Source organism: Plodia interpunctella, chromosome 26 (genome assembly GCF_027563975.2).
Source record: "Plodia interpunctella isolate USDA-ARS_2022_Savannah chromosome 26, ilPloInte3.2, whole genome shotgun sequence".
NCBI classification, from domain to species: domain Eukaryota; kingdom Metazoa; phylum Arthropoda; class Insecta; order Lepidoptera; family Pyralidae; genus Plodia; species Plodia interpunctella.
In genome coordinates, this window is record NC_071319.1 from 5,749,228 (window position 1) to 5,774,590 (window position 25,363).

Below are 25,363 nucleotides of genomic sequence, written 5' to 3' on the forward strand. Positions count from 1 at the left end.
AAATCACGTATATGTTTTACAAGTAAATGTCAAAATATATGTAATAAACATGTCAAGAAAAAATATATAAATAAGGTATTTAAGCCATGCCATTGGTTCCTCTCTCTCATTAAATCGATGTTGCGGATTCATTCTCAGTTATGTTATCATCATCGTCTTTAAAAATAAATCTTTACATTTTGCTGTGATATTGCGACCGGCCTGCCTATCGTCAGTCCTTTTGGGAATACAGTTGTTGCTATTTTATACGTTAGCCGCCTCGTACGACAACGAAGTGAGGATATGGGGTGGCTTTATTTTTAGAAACTTCACAAGTATGATCAGAAAACTGTTTACATATTATCATTATATCAAAGTTTAAATATTACTAGCTGCCCGGCCCGGCTTCGTTCGGGTAAAAACATAATATATTAAACACCTAAACCTTCCTCAGGAATCGCATGAAAATCCGTGCAATAGTTTTTGTGTTTATCGCGAACAAACGCGGCAGAGGATTTTGTTTTATAATATGTAAGCATAAGGATAGTATTTTTTCTCCAGTCCCTTCCTGTTTACAGCGGACCCTAGGCTCGAGAAAACGTTCAGATGAGAAAGATTTTTCAGTTCTAGTTTCCAATATTAAATAGTGTGCATACATTTTAAATTATACCGCCAAGAAAACAAACAAAAACAAGAGAAACTTTAAAAAAAAATTATTAAAAAAAAGTTTAAAAGTCGTTAATGTAAAATGTTGTCGCTTGTTTGTTTGTTTTTATCTCGTAAACTTCGTAATAGGCGACGAGGATACTTGGAAACAAAAAGGGCTCTTTTCTTTCATAAAATTAATTGCTTGTAGTCAATGGAGCAAAAATTTCGTTTACAGATTTGGTACGTAATAAAAACAGAATTCCTCCTTCAGAAATCCTTTAATTTTTCTAAACATGACTCTCAAGTGTTTATCTGTCAGATTCAAAGATTTAATTAATTTTTTTTTAAACATTATTTTAATAAACACCCACTTTTGAAATTGGATTCCGACTCCTTTCTTTTTAATGAGTTTTGTTCCGAAATATTACACGTATAAATGTTTAAATGTATATCTTACACGGATCGTTGTCATATTTGCTTTGTACAGGGTAACCTTCGGAATCACCTACTTCGTTGAGTTAGTATCCCATAACACAAATCTCGAACTTACTATGGGGCTAGCTCAATCTGTGTAATTTGTCCTAATTTATTTACTTAACCAATTTCGAAAATTCTTTCACCACTCGGAAGCTAAGTTAGTTCATACTGATATAGGGTACTTTTATACTAATTTAACTACGGGAGTAAAGTCTCGGGACACAGCTAGCAATATACCTAAACACTAACAGTGTGTTTAATCTACAAGTAATCGATGTAACCTTGCGTAAACAATGGATAGTGCTATTTTTAGCGAAGACTAGAAACAACACAAAACAATGGGATACGTCTATGTGATCTTGCATTTTTATCACGTTTTCACTTGTATGGTTCTGTCTGTCTCGTAATAGAAGACGACGTGAACAAAACAATGTCTATGCATGAGAAATTTGGTACCAATGCCAAAAATAAACTTAATCACTTTACTAAATTGCAATAGTCATGTGATTATATAATTTCAACATCATCTCAAAGGTGACTAAAGTGGCCAAATTAATTAAATAATCCTATATTCCAATATGTACTTATAACATAAATATATAAATAAAGTACTAGCTGTTGCCCGCGATTTCGCTCGTTTTAATTTCGCGCGTCAGCTGATAACTTATTATTGTCAATATTTAAGGTTCTAGCTTTAAAGTTAGACTACCTATCCCCAGTTACAGCTGTGAAAATAGCATCAAATTCCATCTAGTCGTTTTTGCGTAATTCGCGAAGGAACATACAGACAAACGAAAAATCCTAAAAACAATTGTTTTGGCTCCTATTAGTCCCATAAAGTCTCCCATTATTTTTCTTTAACATCTCCTATGTACAGACATAGCCCACTTATAGTTTTATTATATATACCTATAGATAGTATTAATAATTAAGTTGTAGTTGCGCGTCACGGTCACCAGGTGCCTTCCTGCTTTTTACAAAACCAATTTATGAATGAAATGACGTCACATCAGATGAGTAACAGAGAGAGACAGCAATATTCATCAATGAACCCGTTTCCGACAAGTCCACAACATTTTCCTCGAATCATGACACACCGTTACCTACTATCATAGTAATTACGCATAAACAAAATGACTCACGCATGCATATTTTATCGGTTGGTTTATATTTTAACCCCTTATAACAAAGAATAGGTAATATAGTTTACACGATTATAAAAATAAAGGTGCTGTGTTTATTAATGTGTATTTTTGTTTACGTAATTTAAAAAGAAGGTTCAAAATTGTTGAAAACTATATTGTAAACTTTAGTAATTAAGTATAATGTTAGTGTAACTTTATAAATTTTGCATATTTTGAATAGTTATGTCTCGACATCCAGCAACAATGACTTGAAGTACCTACTTAGAAAATTTAAAATTATTATCAGATAATTCCTGGGTATACAGAGGGATTTCCAATGATTTAGTTTGGTAGGTTTTCCAAACTTTTAATCATGTTTTCACATATAATAGTACCATGCAATATCGTGTCCAGCCAGAAGGGGCAAACCCACGTAAGCTTGCTTGATATCATCAAGGATGATATGCGTGCCAATGTTCTGACAACTAGGGATGCCGACGACTGGGCGAGGTGGAGAAGAAAGTGATACTTCCATTATTCAACAGTCTATGACCGATAATGAAACCGAGGAAACGTTCAGATGAAACAGAGAGAGAGAGAGAAAGACATCATACAATTTGTAGTGTTTCACCTAATAGATATATAAAAAGAAGTTATTCACAATTCACAATGTATGCTATGTGTCAAGAAATTGTACAAGCCGTTGATATTGAGGAAGTGGCGCCATTTAAGGTGTACGAATGGGTTTTATTTATTTATGACTCATTTATTGGACCCCAAGGTTACTTGTAATTGATTAATGGCCGTCTCCTTACGACTAGTCATCATATAATTTGAGAATTCGTTGTATATTATGACTGAAAAGAATTTGTGTATATCCTAGTAAATGCTTACTGGTATATGGCTTATAAAGAAAACACAATCATAAAGTAAATTGTATTGAAATAAATAAATTTTAGTTCATATATTAATTTATACTGGTTTCAGATTCAGATTCAGATTCATTTATTGCAATGTCACAAGTGGAAATGTTAGGTGTTACATAGATAATAAGTAAGTACAGGTGACGCCCTGCAAGGGCACAGCAAACATTGGGGCAGCTAGATGCCATTTACTTAAATATTTAACATTGTTAATTGTCATGCATTAAATGATTCTGATACGTACGTGAACCCATATGTAAATTTCTATCTACGGGAGAGAACCAGTAAACTTTAAAGTCATTTTTTAACATCAATAAGTGATGTAAGAATCTTGTCTTAAGTTGATTGAAGACTTTTGATTTGATTTTGAGACTCCGGTACTACAACTACTGTTCATTACGGGATAATAGTAATATTATTATCCCGTAATAAACAGTAGTTGTTAGTACTGGCTCAAATTCCACCGTACCGTAATTGACATTAGTCAATAAAATTTTACACTAGTGTTAGCAGTAACACACTCGATAAAGAATGCTTGATGGCAGAATATGATTTGAAATAAAGGTCATATCGAAGCCAGATGCCAGGTCAAATTAAAAATTATTGACTTAGGAAAATAAAGTAACATCCATAGAATGTTTATCATTTGTTATTGTAGTCATAATTTGTATACATGTAATAACAATAATTTTAGATTTTTAAGTGGAAAAAATGAAATTACAAGTCATACGTGTCTAATAACATGTGCATAAAAATATGAATGAAAATCACGTGGTCACAACAAACTTACTCATTTGTTTGTCAGTTTCGTTTACGCTATAGTAAAATCCCCTATGTGAAATGAGAGTAAGGTAATTTGGAGAGGTAGGTATAGGTATTATGACAAGCAAAGTATATTTACATAATCATTACACATTTTGTACTAGCACACTCTAATCCAACCATAATGATTTTGATGATGACATATTCTGCGCACCGATAAAAATGTAGCCAATATTGAACTAGTCTGACTACATTGAATTTGAAGTAGTTATTGTTTTATTTATAATTTGTCCACTGCATCCACAGAAACGTGTGCCGACAGGGGAACTCGTCAGCTCGATTCTCATATATTTAATTAATCGTGTTTTATATCAATATTTTTTCTATCAGCTCTCGATCACAATCATAACATGCTTTTTGTATACTAATACTTAATTTTCCCTAAAGACAACAAAAGTTCAAGACATAAATAAAATTTTTGTTCAAAACTTTTTTGTATGCATAAAATATTAGTTCGTGTAGCTATTACACAACTAAAATCTTGAGTATGCCCCTCATTGTCACGCAATGACCTTGCTGTTGTGGTTCAATGAATTTTGCATTGTCTCTGAAAACGATGTAACGATAAAAGTGATATAATTGCTTGACCCCCTCTCAGTTATATAATTTTTGGTGTTTCTCACCTTCTTAATTCGTAGCCTTTTACAATTGACTTGTGTTATGGGTTACTAACTCAACGATACTATATTTAATCTACAACATATACAATATACATATATAGATAAACATCCAATCTGAAAAAGTTCATTATCCATACTCTACACAATTATGTTTTAGAAGAAAAGGCTGCTTGCGCCGCTTCTTCTTCCCCTGCCGCTTTGGAAGTCGGCAGTAGACTTAGTTTTAAGTGAATTTTTGACGTCAACAATAAGTGATGTAGTAAGTTGACTAGAGAATTTTGAATTTGAAATTGAATAATACATTTTTCAACACGACTACTTTTCAGGGACAATATTTCGACCTTGATTGTCGTTTGTATAGTTTCGGATTGATTGTTTTATCGTGGGTTGTTCAGCTCGACCAATTACCTCAATTGTGATTAATATACTGAAACATTCTCTCCCATATATACGCTAATAGAAATGATGACAGTCATTGAATTGTTTGTGCTCGACCAGGACAGCTGGTCCCGTGTTCGTTAAAATGGCTAAATCGGCATTATCAATTATTCTATTCATCTTAAACATCGTCTACGTAATCTTAGGCGTAATTTTAGGATACTTCTCAGTGTCCTATTATATAGAACTGCAGTTGATTAAACAAATAAGGACTAGTGACCTTTACATTATTAGCACTGGATTGAAATGGCCTGAAATAGTTCCGTACATCTTCTTCGGAGTGGCTGTGTTTGTGTTACTAGTTTCATTGTGTGGATTCGTTGGAGTTTATACAAGACCTGTTCTAATTGTGTACGTGGTGTTCCTACTGGTTGCTGTAGGAGTATCGACATCGGCTTCAGCTGTGGTGTACAGTTACGCTGATAATACGCACACTGATGAATTTATTGGAAAGATAATTGAAAATGGTATAGCTGAAGTGAGAGTGGCGGAAATAGAAGCTGGTAACACGACCGCTTTCGGGATGATAGAAGAAAGATACAGATGCTGTGGTGACAAAGATGCAAGATATTATTTGACTCTGACTAGATGGGAGATATATCCAAAATCTTGTTGCGGCAGCGACCAACCGTGTTCAGGGAGATATGGGAATGCAAAGGTCGCTCAAACTCGTCTCGGTTGCAGAAAAGTGGTGACATACAAGACTAGAAACTCAATTTATTATCTGTGGGTGGGGTGTGCTTGTGTGTCTGTGTCTGGACTTATCAATTTGATTGTGGCTATTGTAGCAGTTACGTTGAAAACCCGGAAGCCAAGGCTCAATGTTAATAATGTCAATGTTACATCAGATATTTTACAAGAAACACAAACGTTGCGGATAAATGGAACGTCTAATAGTGTATCTGTTTAGACTGTTGTTGATATGAATGTCTTTTTTTTATGTTTTGGAAACCAAAGACTTTTTAAGATTAAGTTTTGTTGTAAGTTAAATTTAATGATACAACATGTTTTGCATTTAAATTGTATGCTATAATTTTAGAGTGTATTATTTCTTTATGACAAAACTATCGGATTCAGTTTGATTTCCGGGTTCAAATGGGTTTGTTTAAATATTTCAGAATATTTGACATTTCATAATATAAAAATTTGCTTTGTAATTAAAAAATAACTTTTACTATACTTAGTAAAAGTGATTTTTGAATTTTTAAACAAAAGCAAATATTATTATATTATTGTTTTTTTTATATAGTGGACAGGTTCATGTAGGTTCATGTCATATACTGAATATGCTATTATAAATTGGTTATTATTCAAAATCACAATTGTTAATAATTGAATTGTTATGTTTATCAACAAGTGAGACTGTTATTAGTTTTATAAATATTTTAATATTAATTAATGTAAATAAGTAATCTTGACGTTCCACATGTAAAGGTACATATTTGAGTAACTAAAATCTTTCATCTGATACCAATTATACCAGTTAGAGTCTGTTTCACCGTTTGCTAAATAAGTACTAGGTGGCCTATATGCGTTTCAATTCTTTTCTGTTGATCTACATCAGATAGCGTTAAAATTTCAAATCACATCAGGCAGATTTGTCTAGCGATTATTTCATCTCTCAGATTACAATATGATAATTTAACAGAAAGTGATGAAACAGGATGTTAATCTTCTAAACTTAGAGAAACTTTGTTTGTACAAATTGTGCTTGTGGTCCTATATTATTGTCTTTAGTGTAGTTTATGTGTAATGTCACAATTTACATTAAATTGATGAATGACATAATATTTCTATCAATTAAACCTTGTTTGACCCAGATGACTGCGTGGACGAGCGACTTTAATAGCATCTGCTTGTAAATTACTTCCTGGCATGTTTTTTATGATTTCCTACTTTATCTGTGTTGTGATCTACGTGTACTTCCATGCTACGAGAAAAGAAGTAACATTAAACAAATAGTTGCTTCTCTTCCCGTACTAATTGTAAAAGTTAATCAAGGGACAAGACTTTAATTGGAAATTATTTTCTTCCCTTACCTTGTCTTGCTACTCTCGGATCTGTCTCCACCGTAGGGAATAAAGATGTGTCACATCTTTATCACAACACAGATACAGTATCACCGTATCTGTGTTGTAGTTATAACGTCAGAAATATGTGTTTCTGTGTGAGATGGATACTCTTGCTACATGTTGGCGTAAAATATTTACGATCTGGGGAAATTTTATGAAATACGGGTAAACGACGTCATAATTTTAGCAGTAAACAAAATTGTTGATCAAAATAGAAATAAAAACACATCTCTATCTAACCCCTCTAATATTATGATCACGCGAAAGTTTGGATGCGTGTAAGGAGTTAAAATTTCAATCACTAAAATTCTACTTGGCGAATTTTGAGCAAATAGAAGAGATCACTTCATGGGATAGATGTATACTCATTATTAGATACCTTCTAATTTTCTTACTTTTAGCATGTATTTTTTGTACAATAATAAACATACCTACGCGCAGCTGAGAGCGGAAAAAAGATATTTAAAAAATGGAAATGAGAATGGTAAAAATATTACATAAAATAAATAAATACGTTGAAAATATATATTTTTTAAAGTATATAAAGTTATTCATATATTAAAATTGTATTGCTTTCAATTATATGAATCGCCTTTAAAGTAATCATATTTGCATGAAAAATTGAATAGATATAATATGCTATAGACAAGTTTTAGTTTAACATCGATGGCAAGTAACCTAGTAAGTAGTTAATGGAGTTTGCATGGATTGAGGTCTTTGCATCGTTAGTCACATGTAAATTGATGATTCACAAGATTTTATCGAACCTTGACATTGACCATAACCTGTCAATGTGGCCAACTCGGATTTTGATGAACTAACTAAATGACATCACTTCAAATATTACACATAGACGTAGAATGGTGAACCCGGAAATATTTTTTTATAGCGTAGTAAATGAATAAATTACAGAACAAATTTTATGCCTGGTTATGCCGCTTCTGCCTGGTCCTGGTAAAAGGGGTAAACCCAAGAAGTGCTGGTTTGATTTCGTCAAAGACTATTATTTTGGTGTTAATTGAAAAAGTATAACATTATGGTAACGCTATAGCGAGTAAGGAGAGTGCCCTCATTATGTCCACCCTTTGTATCACTTTGGTAAATAAAATTTGAATGAAATAGATGCGTTGTCAAATTTTTGCGTGGGTCTTTTCGAAGTCGAGCTTATTCAGGAACACCCAATATAATCCTAATGATACTTTGACCGCTTGGACTATAAGTTGTATTTTCAATAATTACATGTTTACTCTGTCTTTCTCTTTCTTTCTCATCTGAGAGTTTTTCCGGTTGCCTTCGCCGCCTTAGAGCGTCGATGTCAGTACCATGTTTACTAAACTAAACTAATATAAAGATTTAATGTTTTCTTGCAGGGTAAAACGATTGAGTTCACGTCAATCTGGAGGAAACAAGAAATAATAAGAAAATTAATTTAAGTACGATCAGCACTATTGTAAATTATACAGTTAAAAGTATTACATAACAAAGTCTTGATTGCACAGGGGAACTCACCCCAATTTAATAGGTAGACTGCGTTTAATAACGTGAGGGAGTGAAATCAACCTATCCGGTTGTTTGTGTTTGTGTTTTTTCAAAACCTTATATACCTGACCACGCAGGTAAATAATGTTTTGAAAAAATAGTTACAGATTATACACCAAGATAGTAAAGGGAAGAATTTTACACGAGGCGTAACTAGATGAGTAATGTATATAGTTACGTCGAGAGTAAAATGTCGCTTCAGTGTCGAGGTGATTTTATTTTATGCCCTAGAACTTACAATTTTATTTTATTTCAATTTTAGTTATCCAATCATGATCTCAAATTTTACGAGGATGAGAAGTTTTAATAGTACATTTCTAATACTTACAAGCTTTTATTGGGAGCTGATTCTAGGTACACCATCAGGTCATGCTTATACAAAACGTGTGTAAAAAATTTCAGCTCAATCGCTTGAAGATATCTGCTTCAAAATTGAGTTACAAGATTCCACCCGAACATACGTATTTTTGTAATTGGTTACTTGAGTATATAGCAGCGAGGTAGGAACGTGTGACTTGTGGAACAAAGCAGACATTTTTGTCATTATTGTTTGTTAGTTTTCTCGTAGTTACGATGAATTAATGATGATGTGTATGTAACATTAGACAATATAGCTACCATTAAAAAGTACCATTAAATAATTCATTTATTGTATTTCGAGGAACGCGTCAATGACGGGGATCTTCAGTGGCGAGAGGAGATCCTCCTCAGACCTCTCTCCCGCGTTCTGAGGTTGTGGAATGAGCTCCCTTCCATAGATATAATATTAATATTATGTCCATTGAAGAATTTTCCAACGTTTGAAATGTTATTTAAGAAAAATCGAAGGAAATAAGGAAATATATGATTACCTATTGCGCAAGATATGAGTGGCTGAATATGTGTATTATCCTCGATTTTCCTGCTTATTGTTAAACAGTTATTTGTAATTAGGTACTTAAGGATTCAGAAGCAATAAAATATTTGTTTAGCGAATGGCTCACCATTGCATGAATATATTTCGAAATGAAAAAGCAAGAGATAATTAGGTAAGGTACTCACTTAGGCATTTACAATTTGGGTTTTTTAAAATATTTTACTCCACATATGGTAATGTTTGTTATGGTAAAATACCGATAGCATTTATCGGTACGTTCTGGATATAAAAACAAGACAAACTAGGGCACGGCAGAAATTCTATAACCATAACAGATTTACTAGAATTTCCAGACAGTTCTATGAGAAAACACGATTGTTGCAACTATTAACCTGTATTGTAGATGATAAGCCGCCGTTTTCCGTCCGCAGATCATCGTAAACAAACTGTAATACCACCAGAATCATAATTGAAACACGTCACTATTCACGGAAAACAGACCCTTATGACTCACGCGCAAGGAAATAAATCCTTAGACCTTGATCGGAAACAGCGGCCGTCATAAAACCACTCGCCGGCGAAGCCACACGCCATTTAATTGTGAACCCGACGAGGAGACGCACGTACCGTTGTGACCAGTGAGATAGTGCAAACGAAAATGAGTTCTAAAGTGTGCTCGCACGTTCTAAATTCCTTCTATGCCTTCCTCGGCTTAGCCCTCACGGCTACGGCGATTTGGTTCTTTGTTGAAGTGAAAGAAGTGACAAATCTGCGGAACAGTAACCATTACCTGTTGGATTACAACCTGTATTGGCCTCAGGTGATACCATGGCTGTTTATCATCGTGGGACTGCTTGTCCTCGGCGTTTCCGGGTGTGGATTCTCTGGTGCCACCAAGAAGAGCAAAGGAATCCTTAGAGTGCACGTAACGTTTGTTTCTATTACAATTTTGGTGTCCCTTGCTGTGGCTGTGATTGCTCTAGTGTTTGCTGACAGCAAATCGTCAGATAATTTCATCAAAGACACGATTTGGGACGCGTTTTACCAAATGAAAGAGCATCACGAAGTCGAAGAGTCATTCGGGAGAATCGAAAGGAGGATGCAGTGTTGCGGCGCCGAAAGTCCCAGAGATTACGTCAACTGGAAGAACGACTTCCCCAATTCCTGCTGCGATGTATTCTACCATGGATGGTTGGAGCCTTACAGCATTAACTGCGAGATTACGAACAAATTAGCTAACGAACGTCACGGCTGCGCGACTGTTGCTGCGCAGTATTCGAGAATCATCATCAAAGTCTTATCTGGAGTGTCAATATTCATCGCCTTCATCAGTATTATCATCTTAGTAGTATCTATTAGAATGCTGAGATCTATTTTGAGGCGACCGCGAGTGTTACAAGCCCAGCAAGAGTCTGAAAGCAAAAAAGGACTGATATAAACTGAACTGTAGTGTTAAACCAACCGTGTAATATTTTTTTGTTTTTGTCTCTTTATTGTGATGACCGTTAAGGCCATATTCGTCAAGCATATCGAATAATGGTGCGTGTCGAGGTTCAGTACTTTTGTATTCTAAAGAGGCGCTTTGGAATGACGACGAATCTCAAATTATTGTTGTCTGTTCAATTATGACCAATTTACATCATTTCCAGTGATGTAGTCATGCTTGATACTAACTTTAAACGTGTTAATCGAGTATTATTATCTCATGAAATAGAGATGTCTTATAGTCTTAAAGTTTGGGCTATTGATTATGTGATTTTGAAATTGGTAGAGTATGATTGTGTCCCCACCTATCCCCACCGAAATTGAAAGTGTACGGTCCGTATAAATTGGCTTCACTGCGGTGGACTGGTAGACCAGATGCATTTAGCTTTTGTGGCGCTGACCACGCAATTACAAAGCAGATTAATGACGAAGTCAATTAGTATTATTATGTGTCATTTCAGAAATGATGTTCTCAATTTATAATGCTATATGCTATAATGTTGTAAGCTATTAAGTAACCGGCTAAGTTGAGATATTTTATTAAGCGTGACCAGTTTTTGTTGTTGACTTTTTCATTTCACAACATTACGCTGGTGGGGCGTGTGTAACATAGTGACATACAAGTTCTTAAGTGAAAGTTTTTCATTTCTTGTTAGAAGAAAATGTCTAACTTCACACCAGTTACGTAAGAAGTAAGGGCTTGTACGTACATGCGACTGATTTGTAATGAATGGATGTAATCATGTATGCACAGCTGCGCGTATGTATGTTTGTATTATAAATTTCTTAATAGAAAGTGAGCTAGGTGAAACTGTGCTGTCAGTAAGTAGGTATAAATAAATCTTGAAATAAATTAGCATTTAAAAGAGGTTACTAAGCTTTATGAAATACTAATTATTGTTTCCGATCACAAAAATGCATTTTTGTGTCACATTAGATTAATTTATTTATATTTATTGATGTACCAAATAATAAGTACCTGTATGAAACGTGTGTAAATAAACGGAATGATACACATTTTTTTTTATAAATCATTAACCTTCAACATTTATTTACAGTTATATGAAAATGTTTACAATACTAAAAATATATTGGCGATAAAATGTAGATTTGCGGCAGCTTAAAGCTCCGTTAAAATATGCGTTGCGCAAGATCACCTTGCAATCGAGGGGAAATCAGAAGTACCTTAACTGTGTCACAGGCTGAGACTGCGCGAGCCACTCAGTCAGTCTTCAGGCTTGGTACGGAGCGCCCGCGCACGACCCGACCTTATAAAACCAGTTGCAACATCGACACACCTTTCATTCGGTTGACAACGATCTTCGCGCGCGGTCGATAACATGGCGAGGGAAGACTTCATCAAATCCGTTCTTTACGTCCTTAACATCATTTACGCGGTATTCGGTCTCGTGTCCGCCGCGACCGGAATCTGGTTCTTTGTGCATTTATCAGAATTTGTCGCATTGAGGAACAGCAACCATTATTTACTAGACTATAGAGTGTATTGGCCTCAAGTGGCGCCATGGCTGTTCATCTTGCTCGGACTTTTCATCATGATCGTGGCTTTCTGTGGTTATTGCGGTGCTAATAAGGAAAGCAGAGGAATGTTGGGGATGTATGGGATGTTCCTCATCCTTATTATCCTTCTTCAGTTCATCGCAGCGACTTTGATCTTCGTGTTTGTCGATGGTGAAGATACAGACCGCTTCATCAAGGATACTGTGTACGATGGATACTACAACTCTCAGTCAAACCCTGATGTGTTCAAAGCTTTTGGAAGGATCGAAAGGAAACTCAAATGCTGTGGTGCTAACGATGCCAGAGATTACAGAAGTTGGAGAAATGACCTGCCTTTGACCTGCTGTTTGGACAGTTATTACAGAGCTACCTGCGAATTCACGGATAAGGAAGCCAATGAAAGATTAGGTTGTGCTAAAGTGGCCTCAGTTTACACTAAGATTATCAGTTCTTCAGTGGCTGGTGCGTCCCTACTTATAGCTATTGTGGAAATCACAGGAGTCGTGTTAGCATGGAAGCTGTTCCATTATATGCGTGAAGTGGAGCACTATTTACCGAGCGAGAGGAAAGAAGGAGAAACGGAATGCTAGGTCGTAAGTCAGTCAGTATTATTGAACCTCCGAATGTCAATCGAATAGCGTCACAATTCGATTTTTTCCCGCCATATCACGACTCGATACGAATCGATTGCAGTACGCTGTAACTTTTATTTTCATTTCATGTTCTGTGTAGATGTGGACAATGCATTTAGGGATAAAGTTCGATTCCTTGTTGAAAGGAATGCAGAAATCTTTATTTGTTAGTTTAAGTCATACATTCCATTGGATACCATCTGTAATCTTTAGGACAGTCGATTTCATTGTCGTTTGACCGCGCCTTAGGTCAAAATGTCACGCTCTGAATGCAGCATCAATCATTATATCCTCCTTAAGCAACTGAATCATATGTACTTTTGACTCACGGTATAATGAATCTCAATTGTGCCTAAGATCGTGGCTTTAGCGACCTCGCCCCCACCAAGTGTCTAGAGACACGCATAGCGTAATTTTAGTAACGTGTTACTTCGACTGCTGGTTTCGTAAGCGCGTATAAGCCTTCTTAAGAGTACATGGGCCGCCATGGACGGTGATATTTGCCAATAGTGGGTGGAAGGCCGTCCATGAGAAAAATTTGACCTCAATTCGATTGCGCTATTTTGTTAGAGTAGTTCTAATGCATAAGCCGCCTGTTACTTGCGGTTAAGCAACGTTATGTTTGATAATGTCATGTTGGTGCGCTATCTATATGAATCTTGTTGTGTCTATGGACCATTGGTCGAATAAGTAAATTTTTACGTAAGTCTTTCTGGTTTTTAGGTTACATCATCTACCATTTAGAAACTCATAGAGGTGTTTATAATGTATTCATGAGTGCCAATACGTTTTGTTTATATCCGTCTTAATAATGTGATTGTAAATTTTTATTTGTAAACTTATTTTTTAAGTGAATTGTTTTGTGTATTTTGAATTTCCGTCCTTTATACGAGAGCCATACAGATTTTTTTTTATTGTTATTTTTAGTGAAAATATTATTATATGAATTGTAACAGTGTGTTTACCACATACCAAAGAAAAATATAGAGATACAAAATATTCACGAAAACATTAAAAAAATATATTTTTTGCATGCAAAAACATATATACCCATGTAAGAATAATCACACTACTGAGTTATGTAAATGTAGTTTTTAGAAATTAAGTTATTTTTCTATTTTAAATTAAATAAGCCGAAACTAGTCTTAAGTTTCGTTTCGTTTGTAATAAAATAATAATATTTTTTAAAGAAAATGTATTTTAATTTTATTTTCCCTTATAAATATCTATAGTTTTCACCAACCAATCAGTATTATAAGATTATTAAAAAAAATAATTAATTAATTGTTACATATTGTTTCTTAGAATTTCACATCTCTCTCTTCAAGATTTATATGAAAAGTTGCGTTAAAACTAACTGGTACCATTAAAGACCAAGATCTGCTCCGTGACATTAAGGAAAGTAAAAGTTGTTCTATCTTCTCAGAGGTTTCATACACCTCCTTTATCATTCATTACTTCAATTCTGAATAGTTTCGAACCAATAGAATTGAAGACAAATATAAAATTTTTAAACATATACACCTACATTATAAGTACCGCAAAAGTGCCCACAGTGCAGTTACAAAATGATACCATTTTGGTAAAAAAATAATTTAATCATACTTGCGACAAAGATAACAAATGTTATGTTACATTTTTATGTTTCGGAACTATAAACTAGAAAAAAAAAATATGACAAAGTACCTAAGTTTATCACCTCATACTACATCCAATACTGGCCACACACTCTAGACAGACACCGACGCAAATGAATATACATTGCGTAGTTTGTATGAGAGCTTATTATTTACCGCAAGGGAATACCAGCAATGTACGCTGATACCGACAACATTTGGGGAACTATTTGCCGATAGTGTAAGACGAATTAGCCAGCGTAAAAAACACGAATGTGATGAAAACTCTGACCGGTTCGTTGGGATTAATTTAAGGATTGACATCATATTATTTTATGTTTTAACAAAGCAGAATGAGTAAGATTTTCCTATATAAGTATAATGTTAGTTACGTGAACTGATATGAGATATCCCGTTACATTTATAGTGGAAAGTTTGGGCAAATACTTAGCATCTGTGATCACGACTATTGTGCCCGTTTGGGTTGTGTCTATCGGACCCGCGATACAAGCTTAGTGCATAGGCCGTTATATTGCCAGAAAAAAATATGTGTTTCATTCCACTTAATGACCACGACTCTCAGCCATGTGGAATACGACTGAAGGAGGTGTTGGAAATATGAATCATTTACTTTCATCTCCATAGAAAAATCTAACTGTATCTTGATATGAAGGGGTCTTATTCAACCAGTGACTCATAGTAAAGAATTTCTGACTAATCACGTAGGTACATATTATACATATATATTAAATGTCTGACGGTTACAACGTGAGCTTGTAGCCTTATAAGTTGTGGTATATTAATGATTTATGATGAAAAACACTATTGCTTTAGTCACGTATGCTTTGTAGATTTTATAAGGTGACTTCTTGAATGTTGAGAAAAAGGACCTAGACAGAAAGACAAACGGACAACGAAGTAATTCTATAATATATGATAAGGGTCCTGTTTTTATCTTTTGATGTACAGAACCCTAAAAATATTATAATTTAGATCTCACACAAAACTCTCGTTGATTCAAGTGTAATAACTTTAATTTTATAGCCGCCATTTACATAATTCGGTTATATTTTCTTAGATAAGTGTAGAAAGACTGGTTTTTTCGGGTTATCCCCAATAATATTAACTGAAAATAAAAGTTAAGTAATGGTATTTATTCATATGACGACCTCGGTGGCTCAGTGGTAAAGTTCTTGCCACTGAACCGAGAGGTCCCGGGTTCGATCCCCGGTCGGGTCATGATGGAAAATGATCTTTTTCTGATTGGCCCGGGTCTTGGATGTTTATCTATATATGTATATGTTATAAAAATATAGTATCGTTGAGTTAGTATCCCATAACACAAGTCTCGAACTTACTTTGGGGCTAGCTCACTCTGTCTGATTTGTCCTAATATACATATATATATATTTATATATACTTAAGTACTAGCTTTTGCTCGTTATTTCCCCCGCGTAAAAGACGTAATACTTTGCAACCAAATGAATGATCTAAAAGTTTGTCTGCTATACCACGGCAGCCTCCTGTGGGAAATTCATTTATTATTTAAAACTTTATTGCACAAAGTTATACAAAAAAAAACTACACTACTACTACTACATTGGTACTTATGGTGGACTTAGTGCTACAAGGTATTCTCCACCAGCCAACCATAAGATGAAAACAATTCGAATCACATTAAATTCGGAATAACTATTCTCAGGATTTTGGCTATCATAGAAATAAAAAGAACGTTCCAAATCGGACACATAGTTTCCGAAATTAGAGCATAAAAGAAAACTTTAACGCGTTTATGAGATTGTTGGTTACCTCTCCAAGTTTATTTCTACCAATATTCTTGAATTTTTTGTGTGTGGGAAATTCATGCGAGTGAAGAGGCGGGTAGGTAAAACATGTTATATAAATAGGTCAAATTTTAATGAACACATAAATAGTATCATCGAAAAAGTTAACCCATGAACAACGTAATGTCATTTTTTGCCCCGTGTTTATTGTCTCGACGCGGTGATCCAAAAAGTCACTGGACCGATTTTTCGAGCCGACGCGTGCGACACTGATGTCAATACAATACTAGACGTTGTTATTTTGTCGAATAAAATAAATACTATTCGCTGAATTTTCAAGCCCATGTGTGCTTCACAGATATAATGCTACACTGCCTGTGAATATTATTATATCGTTGTCATTTTCAAATGTTATATTTGCAGTGGTGAAGTTCTTGCCACTGAACCGAGTCATGATGGAAAATGATCTTTTTCTGATTGGCCCGAGTCTTGCATGTTTATCTATATATGTATTTGTTATAAAATATAGTATCGTTGAGTTAGTATCCTATAATAAAAATCTCGAACTTACTTTGGGGCTAGCTCAATCTGTGTGATTTGTCCTAATATATTTAAAATTTGTCCTAATATATTTAAATATTCCAGCCGTGGTTGCGACCACGGCGATTGTAAAGTCTTCAAAATGTCAGTTCATCTGCTTTCTAACAAATTTTTGTAAAATTAACCCGAGCGGGTATTTTCAAAATTAGCAAACAATGTATAAAATTACTGTTCTGTTTTAGAGCGGTGTTTCTGTTTTGTAACCTTAGAAACGCGAAAGAGCTAGATAGCTAGTATTTCTTCTTTATTATTGTTTTTAATTATTTTAAAAAGGTCATTAAGTTACTAACAAAATATTTCAAAGTACATTATATAAATAACATATGTAAATAAGTAAAAAAAATGCAATTAGTAATTACAAACACAATATAAACATGCATTTTTATTTTCTTCAAGATATTTTTCAACAATTTTATAATACCAATTGGCAAGGCAGTGTCAAATTGCACAGTCCAGTAAATTGGTCTATTATGATGTCATTGCTAGAGGCGAGTACATAGTATTGAAGTACTACCTATGCATTTAATAATTTAGGCCTTATTCCATTGAGATACAACATCAGACACTTGAGATGTGTTATTTTGGAGGTTGTTAGACTATACTAAATGAGTTTTTTGCAAATAAATAATATTGTTGTCAGAGATATCTTATTGCGTTCAATGTGCGACAAAATATCATATCCGTGCAGTAATCCATTGAGGAGTTCTTGTTGCACCATCAGGTCATGCTTGTCATAATGCATTGTCATCCAAACTAAATGTATGTACAAATTTCAGATTAATCTGTTGAAGATATCTACTTCAAACTGAAGTTGCAACATTGCAACTGAGACATAGGACATAGCAACATACATTGCAAGTGAAAATATTAAGCGTTTATCCTTCCGTTTAAAATTAAAAAGGCATAGCTAAAAATTTGGCAAAATGTACATATAATCAGCTGTCAACCACAACAGTTCGTATCCGTCTGGTTATCATCATCAATGGCGTCATACAATAATCTTTATTTGCTGAGAATTTCCTCTAACTTTGCTATGAACTGTGTCGATCGTGCCTGACCAGTTTTTTTTTAAGTGAAAACTTCTTTAGCGGCGCAGTGCGCTTTTTGTGATGGGTAAGAAATTTTAAACTCGCGTCAGGACACGTCACCACATCGAAACCGAAGTGCAACACGTTTCATGTTAGGTAATAGGTAGCTTACTGTAAACTGAAAAAAAAAATAGTTCAATTCGTCACTATTTTTACAAATATTTATTTTTAAGTGTCCTTGGCACTACCATGTACCATATACATGTTTGTATTGCGGAGAACTTGGCACAAATACTTACTAAACTTTTGTTTGGCTTATTTGGGAAATTCTTATATTTGACTTCGAAATAACGAGATAAACTAATTTATATTTACCTGATTCTGTGACCTGGTTTTCTATCTGGTTCTGTTGTTTTATTAGATTCTAAAACTTTTCCAATTTTTGTCTATTTAAATGTGCAATTCTTAGTAAATCACTCCTTTTTGAGAAACAAAAATATTTTGTGACAAAAACAATGAGCTGGTTGGATTAAAAACACTCCGTATATAATCTCATGGACGTCGTCGGACAAACATTCTTCACAGTCACACAGCTGACGGGTAATAACTGCATTCCCAAAAAGGGTGACCTCAAGCAACTGAATATTTATAATTTGTAAAGTTTATTGTTTATGCTGATTAGGGCGTAGGCTATCTATACCTACTGATGTTCCTAAAAGAGAAAAGCTACAGAGCCTTGTATTAAACAAATATTAAAACTTCATCAGCTAACTCTATAGGCGATTTTTTTATTACGTAATATTAAAAGCATTCTCTCAACACTTTGTTTTAATCTACAGTCTGAATTAAGCCCTATGATCATTGAGGTAAAGTTCAAATTGTATTGGTCATGTCAATGGTGGGTTATATGCCATAGTGTGATGGATTTTTAAATAAATATTGCGACATAGAGCAGCTTTCTATGGCCGTATGTCAGTTTCGCAATATGACGGGCCCTTACAATGTGGACCTGTGTGAGGTCATCTTATGAATGTTGGAGAATATTTTGGTGGAATTTTAAACGAATTCGTTGACTTCTTGATTACCCAAGTATTATTACATATAATTTTATAATACTGCTGTTCCTGTTATACTTAAATACACGCCACGTGTACCTAGTTTTTGGAGAAAAAGTGTGTAATTTAAAATTGCCTGTGAAGGTTTAATTTTTGAATAAATGATCTGAATTAATAAATGGATTTGTTATACATATCACAGATGCTTTTAAATGTATTTTTGAAAATAATAATGAGATGAAAAATTCTGGTATCGAGCGGGAATTGAACTCGCGCCACTCGCTTCGGCTGAATTCAGCCGAACTGGCGTGGTCTCGATGGCTCAGTGGTCAAGAGCACTTTCCCGGATAGACAGGGCCGCGGGTTCAATTCCCGCACGATTACAGAATTTTTTCATCTGATTATTATTTTCAAAAATAAATGATTGGGTCCAACATGCCGCATTGTTGATAGCGGGGACACGGCAAAGGTAACTATGCTAAGGCATTTTAAAAAATTACTATTCTAACACAAAATACCAATGTGATATGTCGGTATTTAAAAAAAAGTGACGCAGGCTTTAAGAATCGAGGAAGGAAACAGAACAAAATTGAGACAAGGTAACTAGAGAGGACTGTAAGACATCATGTACCAAATCCTACGCGAAAGTTTGTGAGGATGTGCGTATATATGTATATTTGTTACGGATAGCATATAATCTGGAATAACACATAGGCTATTTTGTATCTCGATATTCCCACGGGAGCGAAGCCGCTAAATAAAGGGCGCAGCTACAGCTATATAATATTCTCATAATTACAACATTCTTAATTATAAAGCGCAAGTAAAGACCCATAAAGCTCTAGACAGAGGTCTCAAACTTCACAGACATAAAATATACTTTAATGAAAGGGAATACGGTCGATAGTATACATCCAATACGGTCCAATTAAATAGTACTCGTATTTCCTCTATGCTGCACTATGTACTCAAATGGCGAGGAAGTGGTTAAAAGCACTCGCTACTACAAACATAAAACATCAAGCGTATAAAAGTAAAATTAACTTATATTTAGCTATATTATATGTTGAATATAATTTACAGTAGATGAATACAACTTTAACTTAAAAAAATGGTTGCCTGTAAAGTCGGTTTTACGGGCGAAGATTTTACGTGACAACGTCTTTTAACGCGCGCGGCAGACCGATCATAGTTGAGTGGGAGAGAGACGCAAGGCATTCGGCGGGCCTCTCTCTCGTTCGGTGACTCATCGTAACGTTACCGGGCGTTACACTTTTTCATAAGTGACTCCCAGCCGCAACCTAATTTAAGACGTTGTCACGTCAAAAAGTAATTTTCGAGGCTAGGTACGTTAATTTTAGGAAAATGTATTTTTCGCTTTTTTCAGTTTGATGTCACTGTCATAAAATGCTTTCAAATCCACATCTATTGTTATCTTATATAATAAAACTATAAGTGGGCTATAGCTACATTATTTTTAGGATTACGTAAAAAATACTAGGTGGAATTTGATGCGGTTTTAACAGTTGAATAGCGGAAGGTCTGACTTAAAATCTGGTAAAGGTTTCATCGCGACACGTTGCTTAGAACTCGATATATCGCCAATAATAAATTATGAGCGGAACGACATAAACCCGGGCGAAGCTACGGGCAAAAGCTAGTAAAAAATATGGTTGCCTGTAAAGTCGGTTTTACGGGCGAAGATTTTACGTGACAACGTCTTTTTACGCGCGCGGCAGACCGATCATAGTTGAGTGGGAGAGAGACGCAAGGCATTCGGCGGGCCTCTCTCTCGTTCGGTGACTCATCGTAAAGTTACCGGGCGTTACACTTTTTCATAAGTGACTCCCAGCCGCAACCTAATTTAAGACGTTGTCACGTCAAAATAAAATAAATAAATAGAAATACTAACCATGTCTTCGTTACTGGAACACAAAGTTTAACCTTTGTAACCTCAGTGAGTTGTATTTTAGTAGCGAAGTCCCCACTCTAAAATAGTAGGTCGTCGTGGCCCTACGCACACTCAAGGGCAGCCACGCTGGGCTCGGTAGAAAGTAAAGTTTCTAAGGTAGGTCGAGTTGAGGTACCTCCGTAGTATAAGTTACATAATCGTTGTGAGAATTGGTACCTCATTTTTCCGAATCTGTTTTGTATCGCTTAGTTTAATGATTTTTTTTTTGGGTATGTAAAAATGGTATATATTTTATTTAAATGCAGTGGTACCTATTATTAATTTAAATGTAGGTTTGAACAAGACGTTTTCCTAAATCTTTTTGGAAGGGGAGTAAAATTTTTAAATATTATTTTTTTGGGTAAATATAACGTATCTTTTAAATATAATGTAAATATAACGTAGTTAGTGAGAATGTGTGTATGTTTGTTATTATTTCACGCAAAATCTACTGATCGGATTGTTATGAAATTAGGTACATGGGTAGAATATAACCTAGAAGCTGGACCAGGGTTTATATCCTGAAATCCCCTCAGGAGCGAGGCTCGGGGCGCAGCTAGTCATATATATTTTTGGGACAAAATTAAATGTATAAAATATTAGCATTGGAGATATTTAGCTTAGGACACTGTAACGTGGCGTTTCTTTAGTAGGCTGTGATAAGAAAGGACCGGATTTGGTCATAGGGCCAAAAGGGGAATGAATTAGAAAGTTAGGTTGGTCATATTTGTGTTACTGGTTATAGCAATGGTATGGTTATAGTACTGTCGACCAGTTATATAGTTTAAATCATCGTTGTATTATCAAAAATATATCTACATAACTTTTTGTATGCAGTAAACTCATAAATAAGCCAATTTTGCATGGAACTTTGAATAATATAACCCACCTATTTACATGGAAGGTTCACTAATGTAACGCAGGAAAAAGTTACAAAAATGTGTATCTTTATATTAGCATAAGTCTGTTTCAATAAAATTAAAACTACGCAACGGATTTTGATGCAGTTTTTAAAGTTATTTAGAGAATTTATTCCTAAAGGTTTATAGACCTCGTGCGAAGTCGGGCCGATCGCTAGTTGATAATAATCAGAGTTTTCTAGAATAAATAGTTCAGTGGTATAAGCATTCATCTAATAACAAGAAAAATCATATCATCGAGAGGAGTCCCAACATTCCTATTTTTCTGTCCATCCATTTTGTTTGGTCCTCTACCTAATACCCGTGACCTTACGACATAAATCTAGCATCACGTTATCACTCCAAAACATAATCTTATCAGACAGTCACCTCTAAGCCTTATAAAACATTATATGACATAATATCACAGTCTTTATCATATTACTAGCTGCACCCCGCGGTGTTACACGCGTAACGTTTTTATGCACAGTAGCGCCATCTACTTTATAAAGCGCCATTGACTATAAGACTTTTTGAACAAAACTGCTGTCGCCGCAGTTTGAGCGTGTCATAACAAACATACTCACTAACTTTCCCCTTTATAACATTAGTCGCATTACCTATCACCCGCGACTTTGCACCTGTGATATTTCCGCAAGATTTATTTTTAAGATTTTGATTATTTATTTATTGGTCTTCATGAATTACTGACATCTGAGGTTTTTCAGGTCTTTCTCAGCCATAGAGCATCGATGCCCTGGGTTAGGTTTCCCACTTTTACTCCTGCACTTCGGCATCCTAGTTGTCAGATCATTTAGCACGGATATCATCCTTGACAATATCAATACTTTTCGGGTTTGCCTCATCAGCCACGACGATACGCCTACGGACAGGCGCTAAAATGCTTTAACAAACTTTGATTAAATTATAGTAAATTACAACAAACAATTAAAGACTACAACTTCAAATAATAAAGATCCCGACTCGTTGTCCAAATGAGGCGTACCCAAAAAGTCGACGGCGTTGCCACATTATAAGACAATGCGAATTAAAATTCGTTACTTATAATCATATTTGAACATCGCTTAGCATTCATTATTTCTAGCATTTATGGCTAACAATACAAACGCACTCTTTACATCCTTGTGAGCCCTGCATCTAGCCATTTGTTCACGATTATTTAACGGGTCACCGACCTCACTACTTGTTCATATTGGGCGAGTAAAATGGCATAGGCGAGTCGAGTAACGAGTGACAAATTATCTTCTCCCGATTTTTAGATATATTTTTTTAAATCTATTCCGTCCCGCTGCTGGGCAAAGGTATTCCTAATTTCAATAAAATTCCTTTGAAGCTGTTCTATCCGATGCCAAATCCTAGCATTTCTTCGTAAAACTACATCATCATCATCACATCCGTTGTGTGCAAGTGGCAGCACTTTTTGACGATAAACACACACTATACAGCCTTCAAATAAAAGCAAAATTGCCATAAATAAATGCTTGTTACAACAATTAAACTAGGGGTATTAATTAATATATGATTAACTTAGTAGCACATTAAATCGCCTCAATCCAATACATGCTCCATCTACGAAAATATTCGGAAGAAAAATCAAGAATTTTATAAATTGTAATCTGCTGGTTACTTGTACCTAATCTTGATTTAAAGTATTTAAAAGTAATCCTAGTTGATTTTATTCTGTCTATCAATCTGATTACATACAATCGATTGCGCTCTCGGGTAACTTACTAAACCAATGTGAACTTTGTCAAACGACCCATCACATAATGCCTAGTAATTCTCCTGTACATTGTTTGTTCGAATGTAGGTCACATGACCATTACACGGAGGTCTCGTGGTTTTTATTGTTTTTACTACTCGTTAAGTTGTACTTGTTCAAGTTGCTATAAAGTTGAGTTATAGTTTGCGGTAAGTTATGTAATTAATAGTTATTAAGTGAGTGGTTTTAGGAGTGTGTGTCGTATTAATGGATGAAAAATACGGTAATGTGAGTGAGTACAGAAAAAGTTGGGAAAATTATAAAAGGCTCTGTATATCCCTGAATAGATAAAGACGTGACACTGTATGTAAAGACTTATGTGTCTTTGTTAGTTTATGACATAATCCCCCCTCTCCTTCCACCCACCCCCTGAGCCTTCTAACAACGTAATTAGTTCGTCAAAAAATCACGTATTGATGCATTGCTGACTGCCTTAATGAAAATACAGATGTAGATCTCAACTGAAATGCAATCATGTGAAACGAGAGATCAACTTATTATGGACTAGCGGCCCGTCCCGGCTTCTCTCGGGTAAAAATATAATAAATTATATACCTAAACCTTCGTCAGGAATCACACTATCTATTGTTGAAAAACGCATGAAAATCGATGTGGTAGTTTTTGAGTTTATCGCGAACAGACAAATATTCGTTATAATATCCAATTTACGTACTATTTTGCATAATTTTGGATGTATCTCAGAGAAGTTATTGGTAAAGTAGTTCGCAATAAGTACTTATCTTTTATAGAGCTTCAGTATTACGTCTGTATCTGTCACTGGATAGACAGAGCACTGTTCACTACTACATAAACGACACAGCTAGGACCACAAACTACTACAAGAATAGCGAATACTAACAGCCACGTTTAGCTGGATATAACTTGCTTATTGGAAGATGATATTCTGAAATAATGATAGGTTATTAGCACATTGCAAAAAAGATGTAATTTTCGCTGTCTAACTCTTTCGACTTTTACCTTCTGCGCTATAGAAGAAGCCACTGGTATATTGTACGTTTTTGTTTGTTCACAACTGCGTAAATCTTAGTGATTATTTGGCAGATGTCGATTGATAGGTCAGATAGTTTTTAACACAATGTTGTTACACTATTTCTGCGCCCTAATGATTGCGAAAAGGGGAAGACTGTATAATTTGATCAATTACAATAATTTTATGACTTTTGCGTGCAGAACGCGTTAACGAAACATAATATTTTAATGGTCAAAAAGTAAGAAGTTGCTAAAATCTTTCTGTAATTTTCACAGAACTTTGAAACACTATAATTGGCATGATACCGTTTTGGTGACCTGTGATCTACATACAACACGATAGCATGTAACATGGTTTCATTTTTGGGTTTGATTTATTAATTTATGGCGGTTTAAATTTTAGAAATACGTAACTATGTTATAAGTATATACTTAGGCATACTTTTAATACTTAATTTTATAGATATAGTCATAATAATACGAAATAGGATACAAGAAAATAACATTTTATGAGCTCTGTTCCG

The 25,363-nt window shown here is 34.8% G+C and overlaps 2 protein-coding genes across 2 annotated transcripts; both read left to right on the forward strand.

The window, feature by feature from the left end:
- The first annotated feature begins 10,156 nt into the window (after nt 1-10,156).
- Nucleotides 10,157-12,000, forward strand: LOC128681153 (23 kDa integral membrane protein-like). Its single transcript, XM_053764808.2, has one exon. The coding sequence runs from the start codon at nt 10,157-10,159 to the stop codon at nt 10,934-10,936; it is 780 nt and encodes a 259-aa protein (XP_053620783.1). The 3' UTR covers nt 10,937-12,000.
- Nucleotides 12,001-12,145: 145 nt separating this feature from the next.
- On the forward strand, nt 12,146-14,203 carry LOC128681154 (23 kDa integral membrane protein-like). The gene has a single exon (XM_053764809.2). The coding sequence runs from the start codon at nt 12,324-12,326 to the stop codon at nt 13,089-13,091; it is 768 nt and encodes a 255-aa protein (XP_053620784.1). The 5' UTR covers nt 12,146-12,323; the 3' UTR covers nt 13,092-14,203.
- The last annotated feature ends 11,160 nt before the right edge of the window (nt 14,204-25,363 follow it).

What these genes read in the sequence shown, in the direction of transcription:
- LOC128681153 (XM_053764808.2), top strand. Translation starts at nt 10,157, where the DNA reads ATGAGTTCTAAAGTGTGCTCGCACGTTCTAAATTCCTTCTATGCCTTC.
- LOC128681154 (XM_053764809.2), top strand. Translation starts at nt 12,324, where the DNA reads ATGGCGAGGGAAGACTTCATCAAATCCGTTCTTTACGTCCTTAACATC.